We start from the raw sequence: 26218 nt of genomic DNA, 5'->3' as shown, positions 1-26218 counted from the left end.
CAAACTGAGGTCCAACAAATCCCAAACAAATAGCTCAGGTCTTCCTTCTCTCCTGAGTGAAATTAATGGCAAAATAAATTTGCCATATAAGGCCTCCAAGTCTGGAGGTTTTACGCCATTTACTCATTCAGCCAATACTGGATGGCATAAAGCCATCAGAACACAAAGAAGTTACAAAGAGGCCACATGTGGTAACTATGGTTATAAACTTCCCATAGATGACAAAATCACCTTTCAAATTACTAAACCAGTCTCTGATTGTTAAAATATCACGTATTTTTAACATAACTACCACTCAGTGTCTAGCTTGTGACAAAGTGACTTTGTGAAACAAAGGGTTGCATTTTCAAGCATCAGCATGGTCATCATTTCTTCACCACTGATGTTAGTTTGTCTTAGCACTGGTTCTCCCTATGCTGCCAGAAAGATACAGACAATTCCTGCTGTTCTGAGACACAACTGGGGATGTAACTACACCATTTTCACCACAGCACTTCTTTGCACTTGGTGGGGAAATCCTACAGCTTTGTGGGGCTGTTTTGCTGTAAATCAGACTGAGGATTTGAGGAAGATGAGCGGGGGCAGGACATACAAGAATGTAAACCCTTGGACGCCAAAATCTGTGGGGATTCCCTCTGGACAAGTATGCAAAAATACACGTATCTGTGAGGAGGAGGAAGCAAAACACTTCCCTGTTCTGCAGGGCTTGGAAGGCACAGAAGGCGCCACCTGACATTTCACAGCTTGAAGGAAGAGCTTTTAGAAAACTGCCTGATTACACAGACCAGGGGGAGGTGGGATTAGAAATTAATGAAATAAGCACCAGAAGTGGGGATGAACATTTAATCTTTGGAAAAAGAAATGTGGATATTTCATTGGTTTTCCATCTTAAGGCAGAACTCTGATGTCTACCAATGTAACACATTTAAATTTGTTTTGCTCTCTCTTGAAAGATTTAGGAGTCTTTAGGCTATGAAATTATTGTACAATATGGAAATAGTATAGTTTGTAGTATGGAAAGGAAACACTTCTTTCCTAATTTTCTCCAATAGGCTGTACAGCAAGTAGTGCTATGTGAGAATGAATCACGACTATAAAAGGATTACTGATGCACATATTTACTATGTTATACACTAACACTGCCTAATAAATAAAGTTTTATTTTATCTATCAACTACTCATAACAAGTTTATGTTTCTATTTATGTCTTCCTGTGTGCTAGTACGATGTTGCTAAGCACAGACATGTTACTTAGAAATAACAGCATATATGAAATGAAAGTTTACTTGGAATACAGAGATATCTGTTACCTTATGAATATGACTATGAGAGTCCATCATGCAGAACGCAGCAGGATATTAGATAATATGCAAGATATGTTGTATGATGCAACATTGAAGAATAAGCAAGAAGGACGAGATTTTGTAGTTTTCACAGTTACATATTATTTAACAGTAATAGCCCCCAAATCACAGTGCTTTTAATGAGGATTCCAAAAAATATGAGCTATCCTTTTCTCCATCTGGAATGAACTGCTAGGCATAATATTCTAACAGTACTGTAATTCAGAGGATAGCAATTTTAGAGTAATTTTATATTAATGATTCTACAATTAGTAGATATTTCCATAGCTTCCAACCTTTGTCCAACATGACTCACTGACACTAAGGCACTTGGTTTAACTTCAAAACGCCCCCCCCCCCCAACCATCACACAAACCTTTGCCTATTTCCAAGTATGTTTATGGCATGTGGGTGGCACAGCTGAATTATGGTGAGGAGGTTTTATCAGCAGTAATTACACATTTTATCAGCAGCAATTATATAATTTCCTTGTGGCACTGAACCATTCTAAACCCTAATCCAAGCCATAATCATTATTAAAGTATTGATGAAGCCTTTACAGGATGGTGCTCCAACTCATAAAGGCATTCCTTAAGAACAGTCAATACTTCAGAAAACCTGAAGATTGATGTGGTGCTTAAGAAAAAGCACCTTAAGGGGTATGATGTACTCTGAAGTTGCACTGGGATTTACCTACAAATGCACACATTCTTGCACACCAAGTGCAACATACAACATGATGTCAGTTTTAAGCACAGGAACAGAGTAATCTGTGGCCACAAACTACGCTTTGATAATTAGAAGTTTTCAGATTTGTATTATTTTACATTGTTCAGCTGAGCAACTTGGTTTCTTTAGCAGGCCAATACCAGAAGTGTGGTTTAATTCAAGCCTTTAAAAAGAAAATTAATTCAGAGGGCTTTAAGTGTGCACCTAGGGAATATGCCACCTTAAATGAATGAAGACAATTAGGAAATTTTCCCTAATTTCCCTAATTGCTAGTGTACTTTTGCCATAGTTTCTATGTGCAGACTACATCGAACTGGCTGCACATATCAGGTCAAGGCTTTTATTTAGAACAGCTTTTAAAATGTAATCACCCATTTTTGACAATGGCAAGTTATGGTTTTTTTTCTTCTAACATCGCAAGAGTAACACCTTACATAAAAGCAAAAGTATTCTCAATAGCAAAAAAACATCAGTAGAACACAAGACCAGAAAACCTTGAAAAGGGACATACCTGCCCCAAGCCGCTTTCGTTGTAGAATCTTTATCAACAGGAACACATGAGGACTCAACAACACTTGATTTATTCAATTTGTAGCAGAGACCACAGTCTGGATCTAACATACATCCATTGCAATAACTGCAAGAGAAAGAAATAAATACATAAGCAACACTTTAGTCATTTGTACATGTCAAAACCGACAGCATCTCCTAATCAATCTTGGGATTCACATAGTCAAGTTGGCAGTGTTGGAGACAAGACAGTAAAAACTGCCAAAAAAAACTAATACATATGGTTTTTGCCCTCAGTACCACACTTTGGTGGCCCAGTTGCGAATCTCCCAGTGACACCTGATCAGGCTGTAGGGGAATTCACTCATGGAATGAATTTTAATTAAAAAAAGACGTATTTGGGTTGAAGAGAAAGAATCATACATAATACCTAGTAATCAAACTGAGATTTGGGCACATACAGATCTGGAAGTCAGTTTGACATAATCATACCATGTGTCTCCATGTGGGAACTCGGAGCCTGAGTTCTCTTTATGTTCCACGGACACAGTCAGTACGTCAATGCAGTCAATTCCCATACAAGCATCTAGTGCCCCGAAATGTCCTGCCTGTCCTTCACCTGTCACTGTAGAGTGTGCAGTGCTCTTGCACATCATTCCAGTGCAGCAAACTTGCCAGGTCCATACAGACCTTGTCTCTGATTTCCTTGGGAGTCTCAAATGAGCATGAGATCTTACATTTAGGCAAAGTTTCCTCAATGCAATCTAGCATATTCAAGTGACTAGACAGTAAAACTGTTCTCTAGGCTCCACTGGCTGTACTGATCACATCCCCACTGACTCTACTGGGAGCCTAGACACCAAGTGCCCTACAGATCCTTCACTTAGTCTAAATTGCCAATTCAGAGATACATCCTCATCAGTAAGGCCCCTAATATATTCTAAGGGATAACTTTAGGAATTAAAAATAGGAGAATGAGAAGCTGTAGAACATGGAGTAAGCCTGGAAATCTGAAGTTGAAATTAAACTTTGAAATGTAACACCTGGAAATGTGTAATTAAGGTGACCAAAATAGCTTCAACACATATCCCTGTAATGGAAAAACCAAGGAAATAATCCTTTCTGAGCAGGTATTTTTATCATAACAATGACTTAGTGAATGAAGAAATAATCTGCTCAAGCTACCATACCATTATAGGAAAAAGTAAAAGTAACTGTATAACAAAGTCCCAAGAAACCAAATCAGTAAAGTAGATTATATAGATTTTAAAAGTTTGAAAGTACGTGCTTCAAACCTAGTCATTCAAACTCTTCTGACTATGATGTTTCTAAAAGAGCTATAGAAAGATCAATTCATATGGTAGTTGGCCAAAAAGAGGGCTGGGAAAGTGTAAAAACCAATGTATTCATTTGCATTTTCCTACTTCTCCCAAGTTTCAGAAATTTGTGCTCTTTGTTATTGTGTTCTTTCCTTGGGCTTTACTGAGTATCACAGAATCGTTTAGAATGCAAAAGACCTTTAAGATCTCCGAGTCCAACCAATACTCCAGTTGGCATTCAACATAATAAAGGCTGCAGGATTTCATGTCATGCCAAATGCCAGAGGTTGTATTACTCATAACAGTTTAAATAATTTAAAATTAATATTTTCCACAGCTTTTCTGAAGCTTGTCTTTCAAAGTTAAATGACAAATACTTATAAAGCCTTTATCTTTCAGTTAGCATTGTCTGTTATTAGCTATCTAGTGAGTTCATACACTGTCTTTGACTTTAGGTTTTAGAGACAGGCCCAGTTCATGTCAGAGGAAACCCAGAAATTCAATATATAATACTTTAAACCCTTTCAAATCTAACTCCCAGCAGACTTCAGAGAGGCAGCTGTTGCTCAGACCATCTTGCATTCTTCTGTGCCCCATTTTATTACTGACATAAAATTTTTATAACACTGCTTTTTTTAATATAAAGATGGATGAGCATTTTCCTCCAAAATTCCAACATATATACATTACAACTGTTTTGTATCACAGTAAAGAAATCTGTATCAGTTAATAAGGACGAATGATCACTGAAGATGCAGCATGAAATAAGCAAGGAAGATTTTTTTTTTTGAGAAGCAATTTGAAAACAACCAAAAAAATTAATGTGCTCAGGCTGTTTACTCCAAACTTCTCTCTCGAAAAATGGAAATAAAATATATAGTAGTTTCAGGCTTATGCTCTTCTTCACTCTAGCCCCATTGCTATTTCCTAAAAAAAACAGGTTAACAACGTAAAATTGACTGCATATTCTCATGTACCTGCTCATATTCATGTAAATAAATTAGGGCACACAATATACCAGGAAAAGAAATGCACAATATAATACTTACTGACATGTAACTATCCACTATTCACATATAGGTATCAATTAGAGATCTCCTTTCTGTCCTCTAATGTACCTTCTTATCAGCACTCCCCATATATATCCAAATATATGTCAGAGTATATATCTATAAAAATACTGATACTTCTTCAGATCTACACCACGGATCAGTCATGGTCTTTAAAGCTCTATACCAGAATACTCTAGCATGTCTATTTAGGAAAGGAAACTTGCATCCAATTATAAATGGGAGACGTGTTTCCTGTACTTTATAATGAAATATTTATATTTGTGATAAGGTTATGAACTAGTGTCTTGGAAAAAGTTCCTCTGTGAAGAGCCAGTTGAAAATTCCCAGGATGACTGCTTATCAGACTGACAACTTCTCAAGATTGAAATACCTGAGAGAGATTATCTGATCTTTATGAAAAGAGGCAGCATTACAGCAGGAAGGTTTTACAACATGCCTAGTTCTCTCCCTGCTTACCAGCTGGGCTCCTAGGCAACCCAACAAGAAGACAAGCGCCTAGGCTTCAGACAGTTCAGCCCATGTAGCAGAATAACAACGAGGAATGTGAAGCTGCAGAAGTCCAAAGATCACATAATTTTAATGTTGGAAGGGACCTCTGGAGATCATCTACTCCAACCCCCCCAAGGCAGTACCATCTAGAGCAGGTTATACAGGAATGTGTCCAGGAGGGGTTTGAATCCAGAGATACCCATCTTCTTTGCAGCTCAGTGTCATGAAGTCTACAGAATAGAAGTCTCAGTAGCCTGGCCTCTCAGATTATTTGAAACTGCCAGGGAATGGGATTTCTGGGTTCCTACTTCACTATCAAAGCATATTTACTGACAAGCAGATGGACCTTTAGAACACCAGATATCCCCAAACCTGCAATTCCTCCCTCCAATTCTGCTAACGCAGTCAAGGCTTCCATGCTCTTACAATCTCTTCACCTGACTAAATGGGAACATATGTGTCGGGAAAGCCTGACAGCACTAACTTCAACGTCCGTTGCTAGCAGTTTCTTGCCAGTCCGAGTACCAGCAGCTTTCAGAATCCTCTGCTCTGGAGCAGGCTGCCTGTTGAACTGTTCCTGAGGTTACAGGTGCACCACAAAGCTCACAGTACCACCTTCTTTCACAGGGACCTTAAACTATAGAGACAAATTAATTGGCCAGCTGTGCACATTATCTTGAAACCAAAATTACTGTTTTCTTTCTTCTTCCTAACGATGTAGTTTACTGCCTCTACTGCAGTCTCTAAAAAGATTGAATAAAAATACTGACATGCTAAAGTGATTCTCCAGATGCCAAAGAAAGGTTCACAATTGCTTCTCCCCCTGCTTTTTCTCTGCTGCTTGAAATACTTGGTAGTTGCATTTGGTTTGTCATTATATTTTGTGCTTTAGATTTGTAAAATGACCTTGTAAGCAATGACTTTCTTACAATTCTCTTAATTTGAGCTGCAAGTTGCATCTTACCACTCTTTGTCAAGTGCTTTTGCAGTAAAAGACCTTTGCCCAGTGCCCTTGTGTCATGGTTTAAGCCCAACCGGTAACTTAGAACCATGCAGCTGCTCGCTCACTCCCCCCTTTCTTCCTCCCCCAGCTTCTGAAGGGATGGGAAGGAGAACTGGAAGAATGTAACTCACATGGGTCGAGATAAGAGCAGTTCAGTAACTAAGATATAACACAAATCACTGCTGCTACCACCAATAATAATAATGATAAGGGAAATAACAAGGGAAGAGAATACAACTGCTCACCACCTGCCCACCGATACCCAGCTAAACCGAGCAGTGATCTAAGCCCTTCGGGTAACTGCCCCCAGTTTATATACTGGGCATGATGTGCTGTGGTATGGAATACCTCTTTGGCTAGTTTGGGTCAGGTGTCCTGTCTTTGCTTCCTCCCAGCTTCCCTGGCAGAGCATGAGACTCACAAAGCCCTTGGTCAGAGTAAACATTACTGAGCAGCAACTAAAACCACCGGTGTTATCAGCGCTGTTCCCAGGCTGAAAGTCAAAAACACAGCACTGCACCAGCTACTAAGAAGGAGAAAAAATGACTGCTACTGCTGAACCCAGGGCACCTTGCTCTGCAAGTGACATTTCTCTTTTTGTCACACTATTCTGTCTTTTTTTAAGCTGAACCTCAATTTCTAAATTGCTCACACATTAGAACACATTTCCTCAATTTCACTTTTGCCACATTTTAAAGAGCTTTCAACTTCGTCTTCCATATGCTGTTACCCAATTATATAACTATACCAATATGTTCCTGTCATCCAGTTACAGAAATACAAACTGAGCTTGATTGTATATTATGGACTCTGCAGTCCTTTTCCAGAATGTAACACCTGATTTCATAATATTCTACTACATGGGCAGCATGAACACTCAGAGTATAAAATCATCCACAAATACAGACATTTCTTGGGGACAGACTCTTTCCATCTGTTCCGCTTTCATCATCTTCACTGAGCACATGCTGCACAATGTATGTGAAGTAGTAGTCATATGTGAAAATCTGATACACTCACGACATGCAAGTGGACTTGTATGATCCTAATGGGTCCCTTCCAACTTGGGACATTCTATGCAAGACAGTTTGTCCATGTCTTGGTCTTCAGCACCACTCTGGTTGCATTTGTGGCTTGCCGAACTAACTGCTCCTGCTCTGTCTGATGCAAATACTCATATTCCTGAAAAAAAGTTTTCCTCACAGAACCGTAGGAAGAATAAAAACCATCTGAGGTTTACTCTTTGCTCTCAAGATCGGTTATGCACACAATCCTCTATCTCCCTTAGCATGTGGTATAGTTGCTTTCCAGTTCCTTACAGAAAAATAACAGACTGGAATCAAGTTTTCCTTGTTTCTGTCATTGTATTCTTACAGCCAGAGAATGCCTCTCCCTCCAGCCCCAACTGAAAGAGCTAAATTACAGTTACATTCAAATATGATCAACCCTTTCTCATCTTCAAATCAGGCTCTTGCTCCATCTAGTCTATTGAAACTATTCTTCAGTGACTCCTTCCCAGGTAAGAGTTCCAGACCAGTACTGAGTCCTTGTCCTTCTCTATATGCCAGCCACATACAAATGCAATAAATCTTTAAACTTTCCTTAAACCTTCTTTTCCAAAGATTCACATACCTCAAATAAGCAACACAGTTTATATGTACTTAGAGTGACTGTTTTCAGCCTCTTGATGTTTGCTACTTCTGCTTTAGACCTGAAGAGGACCCCAATGGCTCATCCATTTTTCCTACCTACCATAGTCCTAGACAGGAAACTACTCTCTATAAACCTTGCATTGCTCAAGTTCTTAGATCATCATGGGTATACCACTACTACTATAAGCTCCTTGACAACAGACTGTCCTGGAATGCTGACATCACATGAAAAGTACCATATTCACAGTCTACTTGCATATAGGTATCAATTATCTCTTGTCCTTGATGATCTTTTTCTGAATTTATATAGCCTCCAGCACAACAGCTTCCTGATTTCTGCCTGTAACTGATTAACACAGATAATAAATAACAGAAACAACTGTCTTACACATGGCTTTATTTTGAACATAATGACAGTCTCTGTAAAATGCTTGGTTTTAAAAGTACTCTTCCAAAGAGACCCTACGCATAGATAGACTCTGAGCTTTTAGGTAGATGAGGTACAAACCTTGCTTGAACTGGATTAAAATCATTCTTGTGTGACTAAAACCTGCAGCTCATATAAAGTATAACACCATCACTTTGGAAGATTTTACAAAATAATTCCATAAGCATTGTTCCAACTTTTGTTAAACAGCAAAGTCTTAGAAATATTAGCAGAGACGTGTGTGTTAATAGGTTACTATATGAATGACATCTTGTTCCTTCAGTAATGCAGAGCTTGATTCAAAGAGAAAGTGGAAATGTTAACAGTGTCACAGCATATGCATTACACTCACAGATGTTATAGTTCATGAAAGTCACTTTTTAGATCTTCGTGTTTTAAATTGATGGGAAGAGTTTTTCCTCATTCACATTAAAGATGCTTACTACATAGATCTGATGTATTCCTTCCTATCCCTTCAAACTTTAAATTGAATCACAAGCTTTGATTCATAGGAGAAACACGCCAGCAAACGGAAAATTATTACCAAGCAACATAACCTTATATTATCTACTTAATAATTTCAAGACTATGTCAAGGTCATTTTACAGTTCTAGAACATAAACTGTCCATAAGAATTTTAATTACATTTTGTAGGAGCCAGCAAAAGTATCCTCAAACACTCTTTATCTTTTTATATACCCAAAATTTTCTGACCTTAATAGCAGAAACACATTACTATATTTATTATTGGAATTCTGGGTTATCAGAATGACCAGTGACTCAGTTACTTTGATATTAGAAACAAAAAATGAGAATGATAATTTAAAAAACACTGGTTCTATGATACAGTAACAGCACGAAGAATACTGATGTCCAGTTTGCAGATAAATCAGATTGCTGATGAGTTAACTCAAGTAAAATAATGAATATACTTATCGGATGGATCCTAAGGCTACTAAATACAATAAACCCATCTTCAGTTACTATGTTAACTAAGGTTTTCAGGACTGAGCACAACCTTATACATTTGCTAAATTTACAAAGAATTCTTGCCAATTAGCTATCATGTAAAACTGCTATGTAAGAGTACTAAATATTGGTGTCTTTATCTCAGTAATGTGTATTTGTACAATGAGCTTAGCAACACTAACCACGTGAGGGTGACTAATTCAAAGATGAACAACAGAGCCCTTGTGTGTCCAGCACAGCTGGCACCGCCTGTATTATTTTAATGAAATTCTGCAGACAATCAGTTTGAGAAGGGACTTGACAAAATTCTTGTGGACAGGTACCATTTCCCTAAGATTAACACAGAAGTTACCATTTTCATACAGTAACTGAGGTGAAAAATACTGCTTAAACAGAAAAAATTCACTGCATGTTTTCTACAGCTGACCAAGTCTCAAGAAGTGCAGTGAGACAGACATGAATGAAAGGAGATAAAAAGACAAAGAATACGCAGCAACAGGACAATGACACTTTTCCAGAAATAGGTGAATGTCCCTGAGAAAGGTCAAGTGGGACAGTCACACCCTTGATTCTTTGCAGACTGGGAAAAGGTGGTAGGGTAGCTAGTGCACAGGACCTCCTTCCAGAACAGGCAAGTCCCTGGTAAAAGCAGGAACATGTTCATAGAGTTCTGAGTGGTCAGAATAATAGGAATGGCTACATCATCTTTTCATTTCTAAGATGACAAATTTGGGGATGGTGGTTTTGATTCCTGAATTTACCTCTTGAGCTTCTGTGTGGCCTTGATGAGTAACAGATTACAACTGCTGAAAAGATTAAGATCAAAGTGGCTGTCACACTGCAAATATCTGAACAATCTCACATGGGCTGAGTATGAAAATGAAGTTTGATGTAAGGATGGCACACAGAAGAGTGTTCACCTTGCCTTTCCTCAGCAAGACACCCACCCATTTCCACCTATGAGGAGGCAAAGTGAATTTCAGTGTTCGGGTGTCCTGCTGGATTTGCATTATTTCCATGATGTCCTTGTGACACATAACTTTTTTTTTCCCCTGATTTATAGATTATCTTTTGTCTGTTGATCAACTACAATATTGTACATCTCTACTCCAAATGAAAATATCTTACTTGACATTTGCAGCATATCTTACTGGTTTGCTTTCTGCAAACCACATACAGGTTACTTGTAACTCCGTTTGCTCAGCACAGCTCTTTCAGAATGCAGTATTCAAGCCCTAGGTGCTTTTTTGAATTAGGACTGCGACTGTGTTCTTTATTTGCTAGTCTGTTCTATCTTCATTGTTATGGTAGAAGCTGGAATTATTCTGTGCAGAGGAACATGGATCTGAGGGAACAACAAACAAACAAGACTGCCGTAGCTCTAAGGCTTCCGTAATGGACACCCACTCTTAGTGTAACCCAGCAAACATAAAACCCATTTCTATGATACTACACAGTATCAATGAAACTTCTGTCAGCAAAATAAGTTTTATTGATGTTTTTATAACTTATAGGTACACTTTGGCAAAGACAACTATATTTAGGAAACTGCCCCATACTGTGAGATGGCCAAGCTGCAAACAGATTTAGACTCTTAGGTGTACCTCACCTCAGAGAAGCACTGCATCACCATTTGATAAAGAAGACTATGAGCTGCATCTGTGTAGACACGCATATTTAGAAGAGGTTACAGTGGCTACAGGGATATGGCATTATGTGTGGATCTTCTGAAGTCCTGCTGTCTTTTGCTTTTCCAAAACTTTCTGAGACCTCTTTAAGGTTTGCAAGACACAACGCTATGCAGTATGAGATGCCAACAGTTATACTGAAGCAAGCTAAGACATGGATTAAATAGTAAGAGACCGCTGCTCTTACATTACTTTATTTTGATTTGATCAGATATCTTATTTGTAACTAACCTTACAGTAACATTTGTTACTCATAGCACTATCTGTACAGCTCCTTTAATGCCTTTAGAGTAACATAAAAAATATGCAAGACTGGAATTATGCAGAGTAGTTTTTTATTTCCAAATCCTCAGGTTTGAGAACATCTGACTCAACTCCGTAACTGCCATGGGGAACACCTCCAAGGCCACAAGGGAGATAGAGGTGAGCCTAGGCATATTCCTATCCTGAACAGCTACTTTTCCAAGTCAAATATAACATATGATTATATGTCAACTGCTCCAGAAATAATTAAGATAAAAGAACAAATTAATGTATATTCTCTATGTGTAGCTACAAGACCTTGGCAGAAAGGCATGCTGAAACTGAGCTCCTCTAGAGACATCACTGAAGACAAAATGTTTAACATGTTTTTTCCCCTTGATCCTTGCCAAAGGCAGACAGTATTTCTTGCACTGACTTCTGCCTTGGCTGAAGACACCTGGAATTTTAAGGCTTCCTGCTCTGGAGTCAGTGGCTGATACCACCTCTCATAATGAACACTAATATCCATGCTGAAGGAATATTCTTCCTTTGACTCTAGCAGGGTCAGGGCTTGGTGATGTTTTGAAGCATGAAAATTGATATCCCAAATATAGTTTTAGATACATAAGTGTGAAAATACTTATTAACCATATCAATCCCTATGTTTTTTAATCCTTTCAAATAGTGGGGTGCTGTAGCCTCATTCTGTGACTTGTGGGCAACTGCATCCACTTACTAGTTTCAACTCTCCTGACTTTTGTGTCTCTTAACTAACGTACAGTATCAGATTAAAACAGTAACATCTAAAGACTTCTCATGTGTTGCTCATCATTTCACATGTTCACTTTAATCTTTAAATAAGAGAGCTCTATTTCAAAATGCTCCCAAGTGAATACACTTCAATTCTTTTGCTGCTCTTTTCTAGACCATTTGAAGTTTTACTGTATCTGGTTTTGCTCACTTCATGTCTGAAATAGAAATAATGACAGATTAAAAGTATTCCAATAACTCACGAAACAACATATATCTTTGCTAGAACTACCTGCTGTAACTGTTCATGCTTTTGCCCAGAAGTGCACACCAAACAAGCTGCAGCAAGCCTGAATTTCCTTCCTTGACCAGCTGTGGTTAACTGGAAAATGAAAGCTGTGTCAAATAATTTTTCATTACTTTTTAAGCTGGACTACCCATATTTCTTCTACACAGATTTCATACTGTTTCAGGTCCTACAGTAACCTAGATTTATTAGATAACACATAATGAGTTCTGGTGCATCCAGACATCCTTCCCAAACAGTTAACTGAAGTCCTAGGCGAATCATTCTGACATCCTGCTATTAATGTTAACATATTCTGAGAGGAGAGCATTTGGAAGCTCTTTCCCCCTTTGCAGCTTTTAACCAGATTACTTGTCATTTGAAAGAGCTGTATAGGCACATCTTAAAAATGGCAAAATATAGTTGACACTGCAGTAGAAAACAAGTAAAATACAGGGGGTTGCATGTAGGAAACCTCATATCTGGTAATATCTAATGTTGCAGTTATTAGTACCTATTTACAGTCTTTTGAAGGCCTTCTGCCCCCTCTCCAGGCATCTATAAACCTTCAGACCTTCAGAATCTTTCACCTAAAACATTATGCTGTCATATGAAAAGCCATGAGCCATATTTTTAGCCAGTATCGCTCAGAAACTGTAAGTGTACCTCTCATTTCTTGATATGTATCTGCATTGCAAACACATGTAAAACAGATTTTGAACATAGGCGATAATTTCTTTAGACATTTAACCAACCTCTCAATATGGAATTTTCTAGTCTGCCAGCTAAATGAACATAAGAGCACTCACATGTGAATAAAAACCCCACAAAGTACAGGGAATACACATTCTGAATACTCCAGAAGTAATGTTATCTAAAACTATGATTGCTTATGAAAGTGCATCCTCTACCTACTATAGCAAAAAGGTCAAAAAAATCACATTTATTTTAATAGTTACTTGGTCTGTAGTTATCTGAAGATTGTATTTTTCCGCTTAGGAAAACAAAAGGCAAGAACACATCTTCTTGAAGAGTTTACAGCTGCTACACAACAAATGCTCCAAGTAGATGAATAACAGCAAGCATTTTTATAAATTAGTTATCAAATATTCCTGACTTTGTGTTCACTATAGGTTGCAGTAGGTGTCATATAACAGAGGGGATCTCAAGTACGGAGTTTGCTGCTTAGCCACCTTATTTAGACCAAGAAACTCCAAAGAATTATTCAGAGCATTTAAGCAAAAAAGTCTAATTTTCTGTATGGAGGGAAGGTAGGATCTTAACTTTAGGTATCTAGCTTAGCTCCTTTTACAAGACTGAGTCTCTTACACTAGTTTGTAAAACGGAACTAATTGGACACAATCTTGAAGAAGACTGCACGAATGATCATGAAATCTCACCTGTATTTTGTGCAGGTAGAGTTTTGATGTGAAGGATCTGATGGATTAAGTGTGATCCTTGGCGAGACCTGAGCTGATAGCAAAAATCCCGAAGCTAGGATAAGGATTGCTACAGCAGTACCTAAAAATACAGATAAAGAACAATGTGATACTTTTCTTCAGAGCACACAAAATAATTCTCTGTTGAACTGAACTATGCTTGGGAAAGCAAGGCACTCCATTACCATGCATACAGCATTCACTAAGGAGTTATGATGAGAACCTAAGAAAAATACCCTTTGTTACATCCATGCCTTGAATTGGGTTACATGTTAAAGTCAAGTGCATCAGGTTTAATATCCAGATATTAAATTAATACACTGGGACCTTTTTTCTTTAAATGTGGAACTGAAAACTGCACAAGTTTTTACCGCAAAGGTAAAATTTACGGTGTCTTTGAAATCACCACATGACTCCCCCTTCCCACACCCAGACTTGCAGTCTTTCCTATAAAACAGAAAATAGCATCAGCCTTTTCAGTGACTCTTCTTGCCTTTGTGAAAAGAGAGAAATTTGACTTTTCATAAAAATACCACAAAAAAGCCCAACGGCAATTTCTGATCTTGTTTCAAAGAACACACATAATATCTGCTAGGAAAAAGCCCCCTTCTACGTATTTGCTCCTGTCCCCCCCCAGCAAATTCCTTGTGCACAAACCGGGCAAAATGACAAGAGGGAAGATGGCAAAAAAGGTTCATACTTTGTGCAGCAGGCCATCACTAGAACATAGCTCACGGTTTTCCTACCTTAGTTGTCACACTGTATTATTTTAATGAATATACTTCACTACTGCAACTATCTCAAACTAACTTATAAAACCTTCACATCTTTCCACTTGATGAGGCATTGAGTGCTCGATTGTATAAAATACCCTGTATACCTGTTTGCATACTATTTATGTGGTATGTCACATGTAACATGTATAGACTGATCTAAAATACAGAAATAGTAATAACATTATTTGTGAGTTAGTTACCAATACTCTAATTAACACTACCCTTACCATACAAAACCCAATGCACAAAGCACTGAAGCACATCCCAGGCAATACACATTTAGAAGTGTGCAGTGATTTAGCTAAATGACTGATGGCAAATTAAGGATACTGCATTTGGTGGATGAAGGGCAGAGGGGATGTTTTGATTGACAGTTTCAGGAGTGGGTTTGATGGTGTTTTTAATGAGAAAAGCAAGAGTTTTCTAGGTGGCAAGCCCACCAGGTACATGAAAAACTTTTTCTGAGATATAAATAATATCTTAAGTACCAAGAACTTAGTAATAAAATTATTCATAAATGTGTCTGTGCAGCAGTCATGGCTAACAGGCATACATACGAACTAGAGGTGACTGGGCCACACATTTGCCTCAACTGAGGCCACTAAAACTTTAAACTTAATCACAAACTATATGTGGAGAATGCACCTACAGACCATAAAATGGGATTTCATCTTATTCTAGACTTGTCTTTGTACTGCTATGGCTAGTAGGTACGGTAATAATAATCTCAGTTTTCTGGGCAGGCTGGATATTGCACTAGATTTACTGTACTTTCAAAATGCCATAAACTAGACAGCAAATGTCCTTAGAAACGGCCTATAACCTTATTTATATTCATTCTATATATGCTTTGTCTGTCTTTTAAGTTAACAAAATACACTAACACTTCCAGCACCTCTGCAAATGTCTTACTTCTTTGGAAAAAAACAGCATATTTAAGCTTGGCAAATGAAGTTTATTATATCTTTTCATTCTGTGGTAAGTTTGTCTATGATGAACAAAACCATGCAATTACAGAACATCATTAGCTGAGATGAAAAAACAAACAAACAAGAAACATGGAAATATCTTGAAGATATTTTAGATCCTCTCTGTTACAAAAAGAAGAGATACATTTTGTTTAACTACCATCATGCTTTCAAATTGACAATTTCTGAAGTGGAAAAACACAAATAAAATGGATCCTGCACTTGTCAAAATCCCTGCATGTTTCCCAATTAACAGCTTGGAAGAAAGAAATTAACTGAAGAGCAGAAGAAAGATAATGAAACACTGACAAGACATAAAATGGATGGCAAACTAAGAGGAAACAGTAACTGTAGTAAAGAGAACGAAAAAGATGTGGGGCTTTTTGGTTTGTGTTTGTTAGGGGTTTTTATACTTCTGCACTGACCTGAAAGGCTGAGTTTTTCAAAAGTTGCTAATAATAAGGGTACATTAAATTCAATTTAAAATAGCTCTTCCCAAATGTTATCAGAAAGCAGGAGAAGCTGCAGGAGTTCACAAATTAAATCACAGTATGTTGGCTTTTAATAAAAATCTTAATATTACTCTCTACTGATTATTCTTGTAAGTTATCATCTAATAAACATCACATCCATTAAGTTTTACAAAAAAAACTAACCCAAATTGTTGCAGCAGCAGGCAAAGTCAGTAATTTTGACTTATTTTTATGTAACAGGAGACTGGGGCATACATGGCTTCTCCAAAGACCAAAGAAGCAGCCAGCAATATCTCTGCATGAAAGTTAATGTCCTTAGAAACATAAACCAAAGTAGAACAGTCAAATATAAGCTTACCCCATGAGAAAACTCATCATGCAAAACAAATCCATCAGCAGATTTAGTAATCATTTTATTAAATAGCCCTCTTGCTAAGGAAAACACATCGTATCCACTACTACGTAGATCAAAGTATCAAACACTGCATTAGAAACTTCTAAATAGTACAGACAAATGAAACATGATTTCATTACTGTCATTGTTTGTATATTCCTTCAGGTGGGACCTGTGATAAAGACCACAGCAAGCAATGCAGCACGGCTCAAGCGATGCTGCTAACAGCCAGAGACTGACCACAGAAGACAAATGATTTTTACCAATCCCTTTGTGTCTAAACATCACAAACAAATAACCCTTGATTGTATTATACCCCTTCGTTAATTCTGTGCCCTATTTCTATATTCTCTCTTATTCTATGACTAATATGTTTTGTAAGAGACATACCTATTTTTCAAATGTATGGCCTTTGAGTATGTTAACTAGAGCCAAAAAGCTAAGAGCTCTGTCATTGTGTACATCCACATAGGAATCACACCTATACAGCTGGGTCCAGAAGAGTAACAAAGTCCTGAGTGGCTGGCCAGAGTTCTGCAGTTATTTGGGCCATATATACACACACATATACATATATATGCATACATGCACACATACATATATATATAAAAATACTCCATCCCAAGAGATTATAAAGGAGAGGTAGTACCAGAAGTACCAGTGCACTGCCAGGAGGGATCCGTTTTGCAGGAAGACAAGCAAGCAGATGAGTACCACAGGGGAAATAAGGCATTGAGCATAAGGAATGGTACAGAACTGGGTCTTTCCTCTCTGAAAAACTTGGCAGTGCCTGGGGGCACAGAAGAACTTACAGGAGAGATGATGTATTTTAACTGATCTGGAGGTAGACTGTGATAAAAGTAGTGATTTGAGATTTTGTCTCTTATTTTTCAAAACATGATAAATGTGCTTTTCCAATCTCCTCTGTCATGGGTACATTTCTAAACTTGGATCATGAAAAACACTTTATGTTTCTTGACTCCAAATCAAGATGGTAACAAACAAATACAAATTTATTATAATTTGGAGCACCAAGCTGCATGTTTTGATTTACAGATTTGGGTAACTCTGTATCAAGCCAGACACTGCACTGTGCTGTCTCTGTTCTGCCTATATAAATGCATTCAAATACCACGAGTGTTGATTAACTCCCATCCCTTGGGAACTGCAGATGGCCAGCAACTTGGCAGGTGGTCCCCCACTCTGCTGTGTTGCATTAACTGGAAGTTTGGATCCCTGACAGCAACAACAGAACAAAATACGGAGACATTAAACCTTTTCAGCTGAACACTTGTGAACGCTATTTCAAGAGGAGCAGGAGCTGTTCTTGGAAATGTCTGAACCTTTCAGTCAGAGGCAGGTATCAGTCACAGATCACTTATGGCAGAATAAGAACATAATGCAGTAGCAAACAAGGACTTACTGGTAAATAGCAGGATGCAGCTGAGCGTGGGCAAGGCTGTTTGCTCTGCCTTTTCCTGCCTCCAAGAGATTGCTGCCTGATGAGTTTTCAGTGTTTGAATATTTGGACAAAATCTACAATTCTAGAATTCTCTCTTTTAGTATGAGATGAGTTAAAACCACATTAGTGTAAGTACAGAATTTACTGTATTGTATTTGAGACAGCTCTTCAAATAACTGCATAATTTTTTAAAAGGGCCCCAATGGCTATGTGCAATGTGCTTTCTCTGGTAATTCTTGATAAGATGTTCTGAATTCCAATTAATGAGCCAGAAACTACGGATCACATACGCACATGAGATTTAAAAACTTACCACCTCTGAGGTTACAAGTATTTGAGTACTTATACTATAACAAAAAAGTATTAACAAGCTAAAGAAAAACTTTGTCACCCTTGGCTTGAAGGAGAAAAACTGCACGTGAAAAAAATTACATGCTAAACCTCTTTTTCAAGCTAGCCTTTAGCTGTGGCGCTATACTAGAGGTCTTGAAAAAGCCATATGATTTCAGAGAGAAGATGGGATGAACATTGTTAGTTTAAAGAGGACTACTTTGAAAAAAAACTTTTAAATTTATTAGTATTTATTTGGCATTACTTTATTTTAATTTTATTGATGATAAAATACCATACACTAATTAAGCACTCACCTGCTAAGCTACCAAGTGTAAGTTTCCGGCGACCCATTCTTTCAACGAGCCAGACTCCCACTAGAGTAAAAATGAAGTTTATAAATGCTGTCAGTGCAGCCAGCCAGATTGCAAGCCTATCGTCTTCAACTCCTGACATCTGCAAAATGGTAGCACTGTAGTACCTGCAAACAGAGGGAGAGACAAACCAGCACCGTTAATTTCAATCTGACTCATGTTATAGTTCCTGATTTTAAATCAAAAAAGATCATAACAAATATGAAGTGTGACTTCCTGAATAACACAGCCACAGGCTGACACCCAGTTACCCTGGAAAGCAGGCATAACCTAGGTATAACTTGTGCTTGAATAAAGCTTTGACTGGAGGACATCAGGAGACGAACTGTCATTCTTTTGGCTGGTTAGGTTTTCAGCAGTCAATCATACCCTGCCAGAAATCGGGCTTTTGTTTTTATCTTACATTAATCCAGCTTTCAAACCCAGCTGTTGCTTCATGCTCGCTCTTCTGCTAAAACGTGGGATTTTAGCACTCTTGTGCACTGTCTTAGGAAACACAGCTTGAAAATCAAATATGTTTTCATTAAGGTCCTGTTAAAGGTCAGGCAGAGTTAATCTATGGCATCCAACATACTGCAAGTGACACTCACAACCTCCTGGGTTTAGGTTTTGCAAGTTTACTTCACTGCCACTGATGCACCGGCAACCCTCTCTCTTGTACTACTTTTGTCTTAACCAGAACACGATTGCTTTGAAACGCCTTGGCACCATGCTGCATGGATACGAATCTGCTCCCAACAGAAGGATGTCAGAATTTTCTACCTCTCTGAGAGGAATCAATCATTTCACGTAAACAGTAACTCATAAATAAATCAACTGAGCAAAACGAAAAGGGAAGAAAAAGGAAGCCTTCTGCCATTTTTCAGAGAGCTCAAATGAACACAGATATTGTGCCTGTGTTCTCAGGGAGAGCTAAATAAACCTCCAAGAAAACACTTGAGTAGTTTTGTTCATGCTGTAGAAGCCCTTTTCATCTTGTTCTATTAATTTGTGCTGACTGAAATACTGATATTCAAGCCCTCAAATACCCAGCAGCCTACAGGCTATCATATTAAAAATGTCAAAGCTCACTTTTTCCCTTCTTTTTTTTCCTGTTCAAAAGGTAGCTTGCTTTAAATGTCCCTTTGTTGTCTTAATGCCCAGATGTGTTATCCTCAGAAATCTTAGCGGTCCATGTTTTTCTATTCTAAGCATAAACCACTTTTTATTTCAAATCAATAATCCATGATGGACAACATGCTCAAGTGACTACTTGCAAAAGTGCTTGGGTCATTTTAGATGATGCCAGATGTAAATGATTGTACCTATGGCTGGATATTACCACCTTGCCCACTGGCTAAGACAAGGTATTTGGATCTTCCCAGCTCCCTTCCTCTGCTCCTCTTCCCCATTAGTACAGCCATTTGAGGCCATGCCTACATAACTTGTGGTGTGGCAGGAGAGGACTTTCAGAGGGAAACTGTATGTACTGAGAACTGAGTATCTACATACACATGCGTTTTGAGCCTGGCTCTACAGTCTGCCTGCCCAGTAGTAACTGCAATGCCTGTTCAGGCTCAGTCCATCTGAAAGAGCTGCACACTGAGATCCAGCAAGGGTGCAACTCTTGGAGAGAAAAGATTCATAAAGGATAGACATCATCTGAATTAAAACACTAAAGTTAATGCATCCTCACTTCTTAAGCCTCTCTAAATTAAACTGCTAACTGCTTGTCAAAATTGTATCACATTGCTCTAGTCATCAGAATCATCCAGTTCCTGATCTCTCAATACCCCTTTCTTTTTCTCCTTAAGAGTAGGTAAATAAAAATCAATTTCAAGTCTTGGCCTACTGAAACCCACTATGAAACTCCTATTTACTTCCACCAGGCAAGGTTTCAGGAGGCCACGTTTAACTGCACACTTCTAAAACTTTCCAAAATCCCATTCTACTGGCAAGTCAAGAAATCGTTAGTTGTCAGCAGCAACATGTAGTGTATGGATTCTATATGGTTAAAACCCAGCAAAGAATAAAGAATAAAAGCACATAGATGCTTACAGTCTCACATATACAAACAGGCACCTTCTGCCCCCAGCATTCCTTATGGTTGCTTATTGCACTCACCGGTTATACTTTCTCAACTAGAAGCTTACTGCTTATCCATAAATAAACAACATATTTTATTTCTATGGAAAACAAAACAGGTCAATCTAGATTCTATAAATCCAAATGCCAAGCTACCAAAGCCTGGGTGCTGGGCAATGATGCTGATTTTTATTATGGCACGGCAATCTAATTTCCAAAAATTAAAAGAACACTTGCATAGATTATAACTACTAAATGTATTTGCCTACGTTTACCTATTTTACTATGCCCATTTTTTATACCAACCTGTGTAGCCCTAACTGCCTAGTAATGTAACAAGATGACAGGTCTTTTTAGTTTCTGCCTGGCAAGGAAAAAAACTATATGTGGCAGGAAAAGGTCAGGTTGTGATATTATACAACCACAGTGAATACTGCAGCTCCTGAAGGGAATGCAGTTTCAGTGACAAAGTTGTGCAGTCCTGGCTTATTTTCTAAAATGTAAGGAAAATGACAACAGCACATGTGTGATCTCGGAATTTTTAAGCAAGTCCAGTAATTTAGTAAGCAAATAAATACAGACAAATTACACAAAGTAAATGAGTGGGATACATACAAAAAGATCTTACTATTGCTCATTTTCTGAGGATTTACAAAGTTGCTCTGTTGAGATCTACATTAAAACATAAAAAAGAGAAGAAAACCTGAAACATTTCCACATTCAAGAATCCTCAGACTTTCACCATATAACTGAAAATGCACAGTATTGGAGGAAATGAAGCAACCCCAAACACCTTCCTCCCTCTTCTCCTTTAAAAAGTCAGGTTTTTGAAAGCAACATCCAATGTTTAAAGAAAAGGGTAATTTCCCCCTTCAAGCAGATCTTAAAGACAGTTCCAGATGCATCAGGGTTCCCAGGTTGGCTCACTCAGCAGAGAGAAGCAGCCTACCACGCCAGGCTTTGCAGCAATCAATCCCCCCAAAAATGCCTGTCAGTCACAGCTTCGAGTGCTCTCATCTTTCATAAGGGGCTGCTCCAGCCCATCTGTTACACCAGGTTTACTCCAACAAAATTTCTGTCCAAGAATATCATCACTTTCGGACATAATCTGTAATTCTCATGAAATTAGTGGATAAATCTCAGTAACCCAGAAGTACCATTCAACATCTTGAAAACATTTACCTTTTTGCTTTTAAGAAAACAAAAAATAGAGCACTCTGGCACTGCTTTGCAAGGGTTTGTTAACATTTTCTAGCACAATGCTTTGGAAATTACTGTCCAACTACTGAAACTACGCAGTTCAAGAAAATTAGTGCCTAGAGATAACAAAACCCTCTATCTTTTTTTCTCAACTCAACTGAAATAACACAAAATGAAATGGCAAGTAACGCAATAGCCAGTAAGAATATTATTAAAACCTGAAGAAAATCCAAAGTGGCAGCAATTTTAACAGATTTACATGCTCATTTTCTGATACTGTGCATGAACAAAGATCCTCACCTTCTCCTCTACCACTTTATTATATGTTACAATAATTGGACTAAGATGGACAAAAGTACTCACAATAAAACATTCACAAAATTGTATTTCATTTACACCTTCAACCTGTTTCTCTGCTCTGTTAGGAATTACTAAAGCTTATTCCCATCAGGTTTGATGATTTCCAGCATGGGAACTGACCCAGATGCGTCCAGGCTGGGCCAGGCGTGTAGTGTTACCCAGCCAAGGTGCCAAGGGTGCTGCAGCCCCTCTGACCTGAGCAGCAGAGTTGCTAGACCAAGTGAACCTCAGTCACTCCTGCCCACAGCCCTGACTCACCTGACTCCTGCTGCAGAGCATTAGTCAAAATGCAGTTATTTTAAGAAGAGAAATATATTACAGCCCATATACACATGGAATATAGAGTCCTAGTGACATCTATCAAGCCAGGGAGCTGCATTAGGAAGAGACTATGCCAATGCCAACAGGGATGCTGGACAGACACCATCTTGTAAAAAAACCCAAAACATCCGAGGGACTAATTCACAATAATTCAAATTTCACATTGGTTCTAACAGAAGTATCCCACTGAATTTACAAGTCTTCAAATTTGGTTCATGTTTCCCTCCATTTGCAAACTATCCCACATCCCTGTAAAAACAGCTGTAACATAGCTTGTTATGCTGACATATGCTTTGAATATATATACCTTCAAATAGCAACAAGGAAAATGGGTTAAAACATCCTTCACATTTTACCTTTGGGTGATAAAAGATCACAGTGGTTTTATATTTTGCTAATCTGAACAAAAGCCCAACAAGTGGCATTGCCATGGTGGGGAATACAGAACCCCTGCAGCAGCTCAGCCTTGGCAGGCTTAGCTTGCTGCTAAAGGGCTGGGGAAAGGTCCCATGCTCCTACATACAAAATCCTGAACCACTCCACTTACTTAAAGGCCTGATGTAAATCTGTACATAATAAACTTTTCCTGAGAACTGAAAATTAGTTTTTGTAATAGTAGTGTTGCTATTAACTGGTTTTAATCCTGCACGCGTACGCTCCTTCCTCTTTAGTTTTTCATTTGCAGCTTGAACACAACAATCTTATCATGCCTGGCACTTCTGAAGATTCAGAGGTGCTGAAGAAACAAGAACCACAAGCCAGGAAACTCCCACTGGTATTAACGCTGCTGGAAAGAGGCCAGGCACATCATGTAATTGCAATTTACTGAAAGATGGACTCTACAAGCTTGAGAACACCTACAGCAAAGCAAGCTTGTAGACAGAGCACACTTGCATCTGCCTATCCCACCCATTTATACCCACCTTATGAAAGGATTTAATCAAGACAGCTTAAGTTGACAGAGACTGCCTGCAGAATTACCATGGCTTCACCAACATGTTAAACTGTGGCAGCTCATCTGTGCAGAATGAGAATGAGAGAGAGCAAGAGCAGCACATAGGAAATTAGATGCCAAAGCACTGTAAATGAAAACAAGATAGGAAGAAGTTGATATATCTGGAAGGAGCCAAAGGCAGCAGATGCTCCAGGTACGGAGACTTTCTGACAGGTGGGATGCTATTGCCTTGCGAAGCACCACAGGAAGCCTGGTGCTGTGGTGATTTAAACCCAGCCAGTAACTCAGAACCACTCAGCCACTTACTCAACCCCTGCTTTCTCCCATGCCCTGGGCAGGATGGGGAGAAGAATAGAAAGACTGTAAACCCAACAGGCTGAAATAAAATCAGTTCAATAACTAAAGTACAATACAATACTGCTACTCTTAGTAATAATAACAATAATAATGATGATAAGGGAAGTAATGAGGGGACAGAATAAAACACTGAAAGGGGAAAAAAAAAAGCCACGATAAACCCAAGTGATGCACAATACAATTGTTCACCACCGGCCGACCAATAACCAGCCTGACCTGAGCAGCGATTGGTGCCTTCTGGGTAACTCCCCCAGTTTATGCACTGGGCATGATGTGCTATGGTATGGAATACCCCTTTGGCTAGTTTGGGTCAGGTGTCCTGTCTCTGCTTCCTCCTGGCTTCTTGTGCCCTCCTCACTGGCAGAACACGAGAGACTGAAAAGCCCTTGATCAGAGTAAGCATTACTTAGCAACAGCTAAACCCTCGACGTCTTATCAGCATTGGTCTCAGACTGAAGCCAAAAAACAACACTGCACCAGCTACTAGGAAGAAAAATAACTGTTACAGCTGAAACCAGGACAGCTGGGGAAGGGAAAAAAGCACATTGGCAAGGTGCTGTAGAAGCAGCAAAGTAAAAATATCCCTTGGTTAGACTTGTTTGAAATAAATACTGAAGAGCAACATAGCAGAATTTGATGATACTATTGGAGTGTTGGATAAAGTGGTTCAATGTCCCAACATCATGATCTGCACACCACAGTGATAAGGAAGAAGTGACAGTTTCCACCACAGAAGCTGCATTCAGACCAGACATCAGTTTGGAGACCTGGGCAGCTATTAAAACTCTGCTGCTTCCCTGTCTACATCTGTAATCATGTCTGCCTTATCTCTTACCTTGCTTTTTAACCCGTGTTTGAGCAGGTAGATTGGACCAGATGACCTCTAGAAGTCCCTTCCAACTACAACCAGTCTGTGATTCTGTGAAACACAAATTTGATGCCTCCTTTCTGAAATGCTATAATACATATTATTAATACTAATATCAATAGGACCACTGATATTATGAAATATCTGAGCATAGATCTACTTTTCAATGGGAATTACCTTTGTCAGGGAAAACTTTGCTCATGCTGAATCTCCATTAGCTATGGATAATGAAAATGTAAAATCACAGCAAGGATAAGAACTAACCTTATCTTTGGCATTTGGCATATAATAAAGTTGATTACAAAAGCTGCAAAGAACCATTTCTCCACTGTGATTCGGCATCAGTCCCAGGACTATCACATTGTCAGTTTATAGCCTTCACATTCCTCAACCAGCCTCTGAAAACCAATACAGTGACAGACTGGGCAAACCTGTCCAGCCATACTAGTTCTGTCAGCTCTTGTATGATTTCCTCACAATCTCTGCTCTCCTCTGACCCAACTTGACTGTAAACTTCCTAGTCATCTTTCCATTTAACTTCTGAAAGTTATGCAGACAGCCTCTTGCTTGAAATCACACAACTTGATTGCTTTCCCTTTTAGCATGTGTACTGCCTTTCTTCAGTTTGCATGTTGGAAAAGTACCTCAAGCCCTATCACTTATGCCCTACAGACTGGCAGCACCCAAACCACCACAATTAGCTTGTCTCAAGGTTCTGCTCTGCACAAGACTGCTTCACTGCTAGTCCCTCCTGTAAGACACTGCCATTCTCTTAACACGGGATCAGTTATTACGTTTCAAAAATATTAGGAAACCTGGTTCCGTCTTCTGCACTTAAAAGTCAGAGTATGAACAATGATATTTACACCAAAAAAAGGTAAATTTAATAAATATGACTTCACATGCAATTATATACCCATGTACACACACAGAAACTTCGTGGCTAATACCATTCTGTTAAGCACAATACATCTTGTTTCATTTCACATGATGAATCGCTTGAGCAGGGCAGCAGGGAACATTTTGTTATATCTACTGTTGTATTCCAAAAGATCAAGTATCAGACATTGCTGTTTGCACACATCAAAAGCATCTCTTGTGTTAGAGATGAGATGTGCCTGTATGACAGTGTACAAACATCTTTTATCATCTCTCCACCGGACATCAATAAGAACCTTCCAGCTCATTAGGTTCTAAGGTAAGTGGACTTCAGCTGTTAAACAGGGCTACTGGACACATGTACTTCTATTTTCAGGTTAAGAAAGCAAAATACCTAAAGACTAGATCCTGAAATCTCACTGAAGCCTTCCGATTTACAGCACACTGCTGCTTTACAGGACAATGTTAGACCAACAGTTGAATATTCTTTCCCATACTTCTACTTTTGAAGTTCTGA

General features: G+C 38.6%; 1 protein-coding gene across 2 annotated transcripts in view; it reads right to left on the bottom strand.

Annotated features, from left to right (window-relative positions):
* Positions 1–26218, bottom strand: part of SLC2A13 (solute carrier family 2 member 13) — a 162337-nt gene that overhangs the window by 27143 nt on the left and 108976 nt on the right. For both annotated transcript variants that reach the window (XM_061467451.1, XM_061467452.1), the window contains exons 5-7: positions 18641–18804; positions 13882–14002; positions 2584–2709 (exon numbers count right to left, since the gene is read on the bottom strand). In XM_061467451.1, the coding sequence (XP_061323435.1) occupies positions 2584–2709; positions 13882–14002; positions 18641–18804 (411 nt within the window). The remainder of the gene's footprint in view (positions 1–2583; positions 2710–13881; positions 14003–18640; positions 18805–26218) is intronic.

The sequence above is a fragment of the Pezoporus flaviventris genome, unplaced genomic scaffold (assembly GCF_033815535.1).
Source record: "Pezoporus flaviventris isolate CSIRO_AGI_PZ_B2104156 unplaced genomic scaffold, CSIRO_AGI_Pfla_v1 ptg000045l, whole genome shotgun sequence".
NCBI lineage: Eukaryota > Metazoa > Chordata > Aves > Psittaciformes > Psittacidae > Pezoporus > Pezoporus flaviventris.
This window is presented reverse-complemented; position numbering and strand designations above follow the sequence as displayed.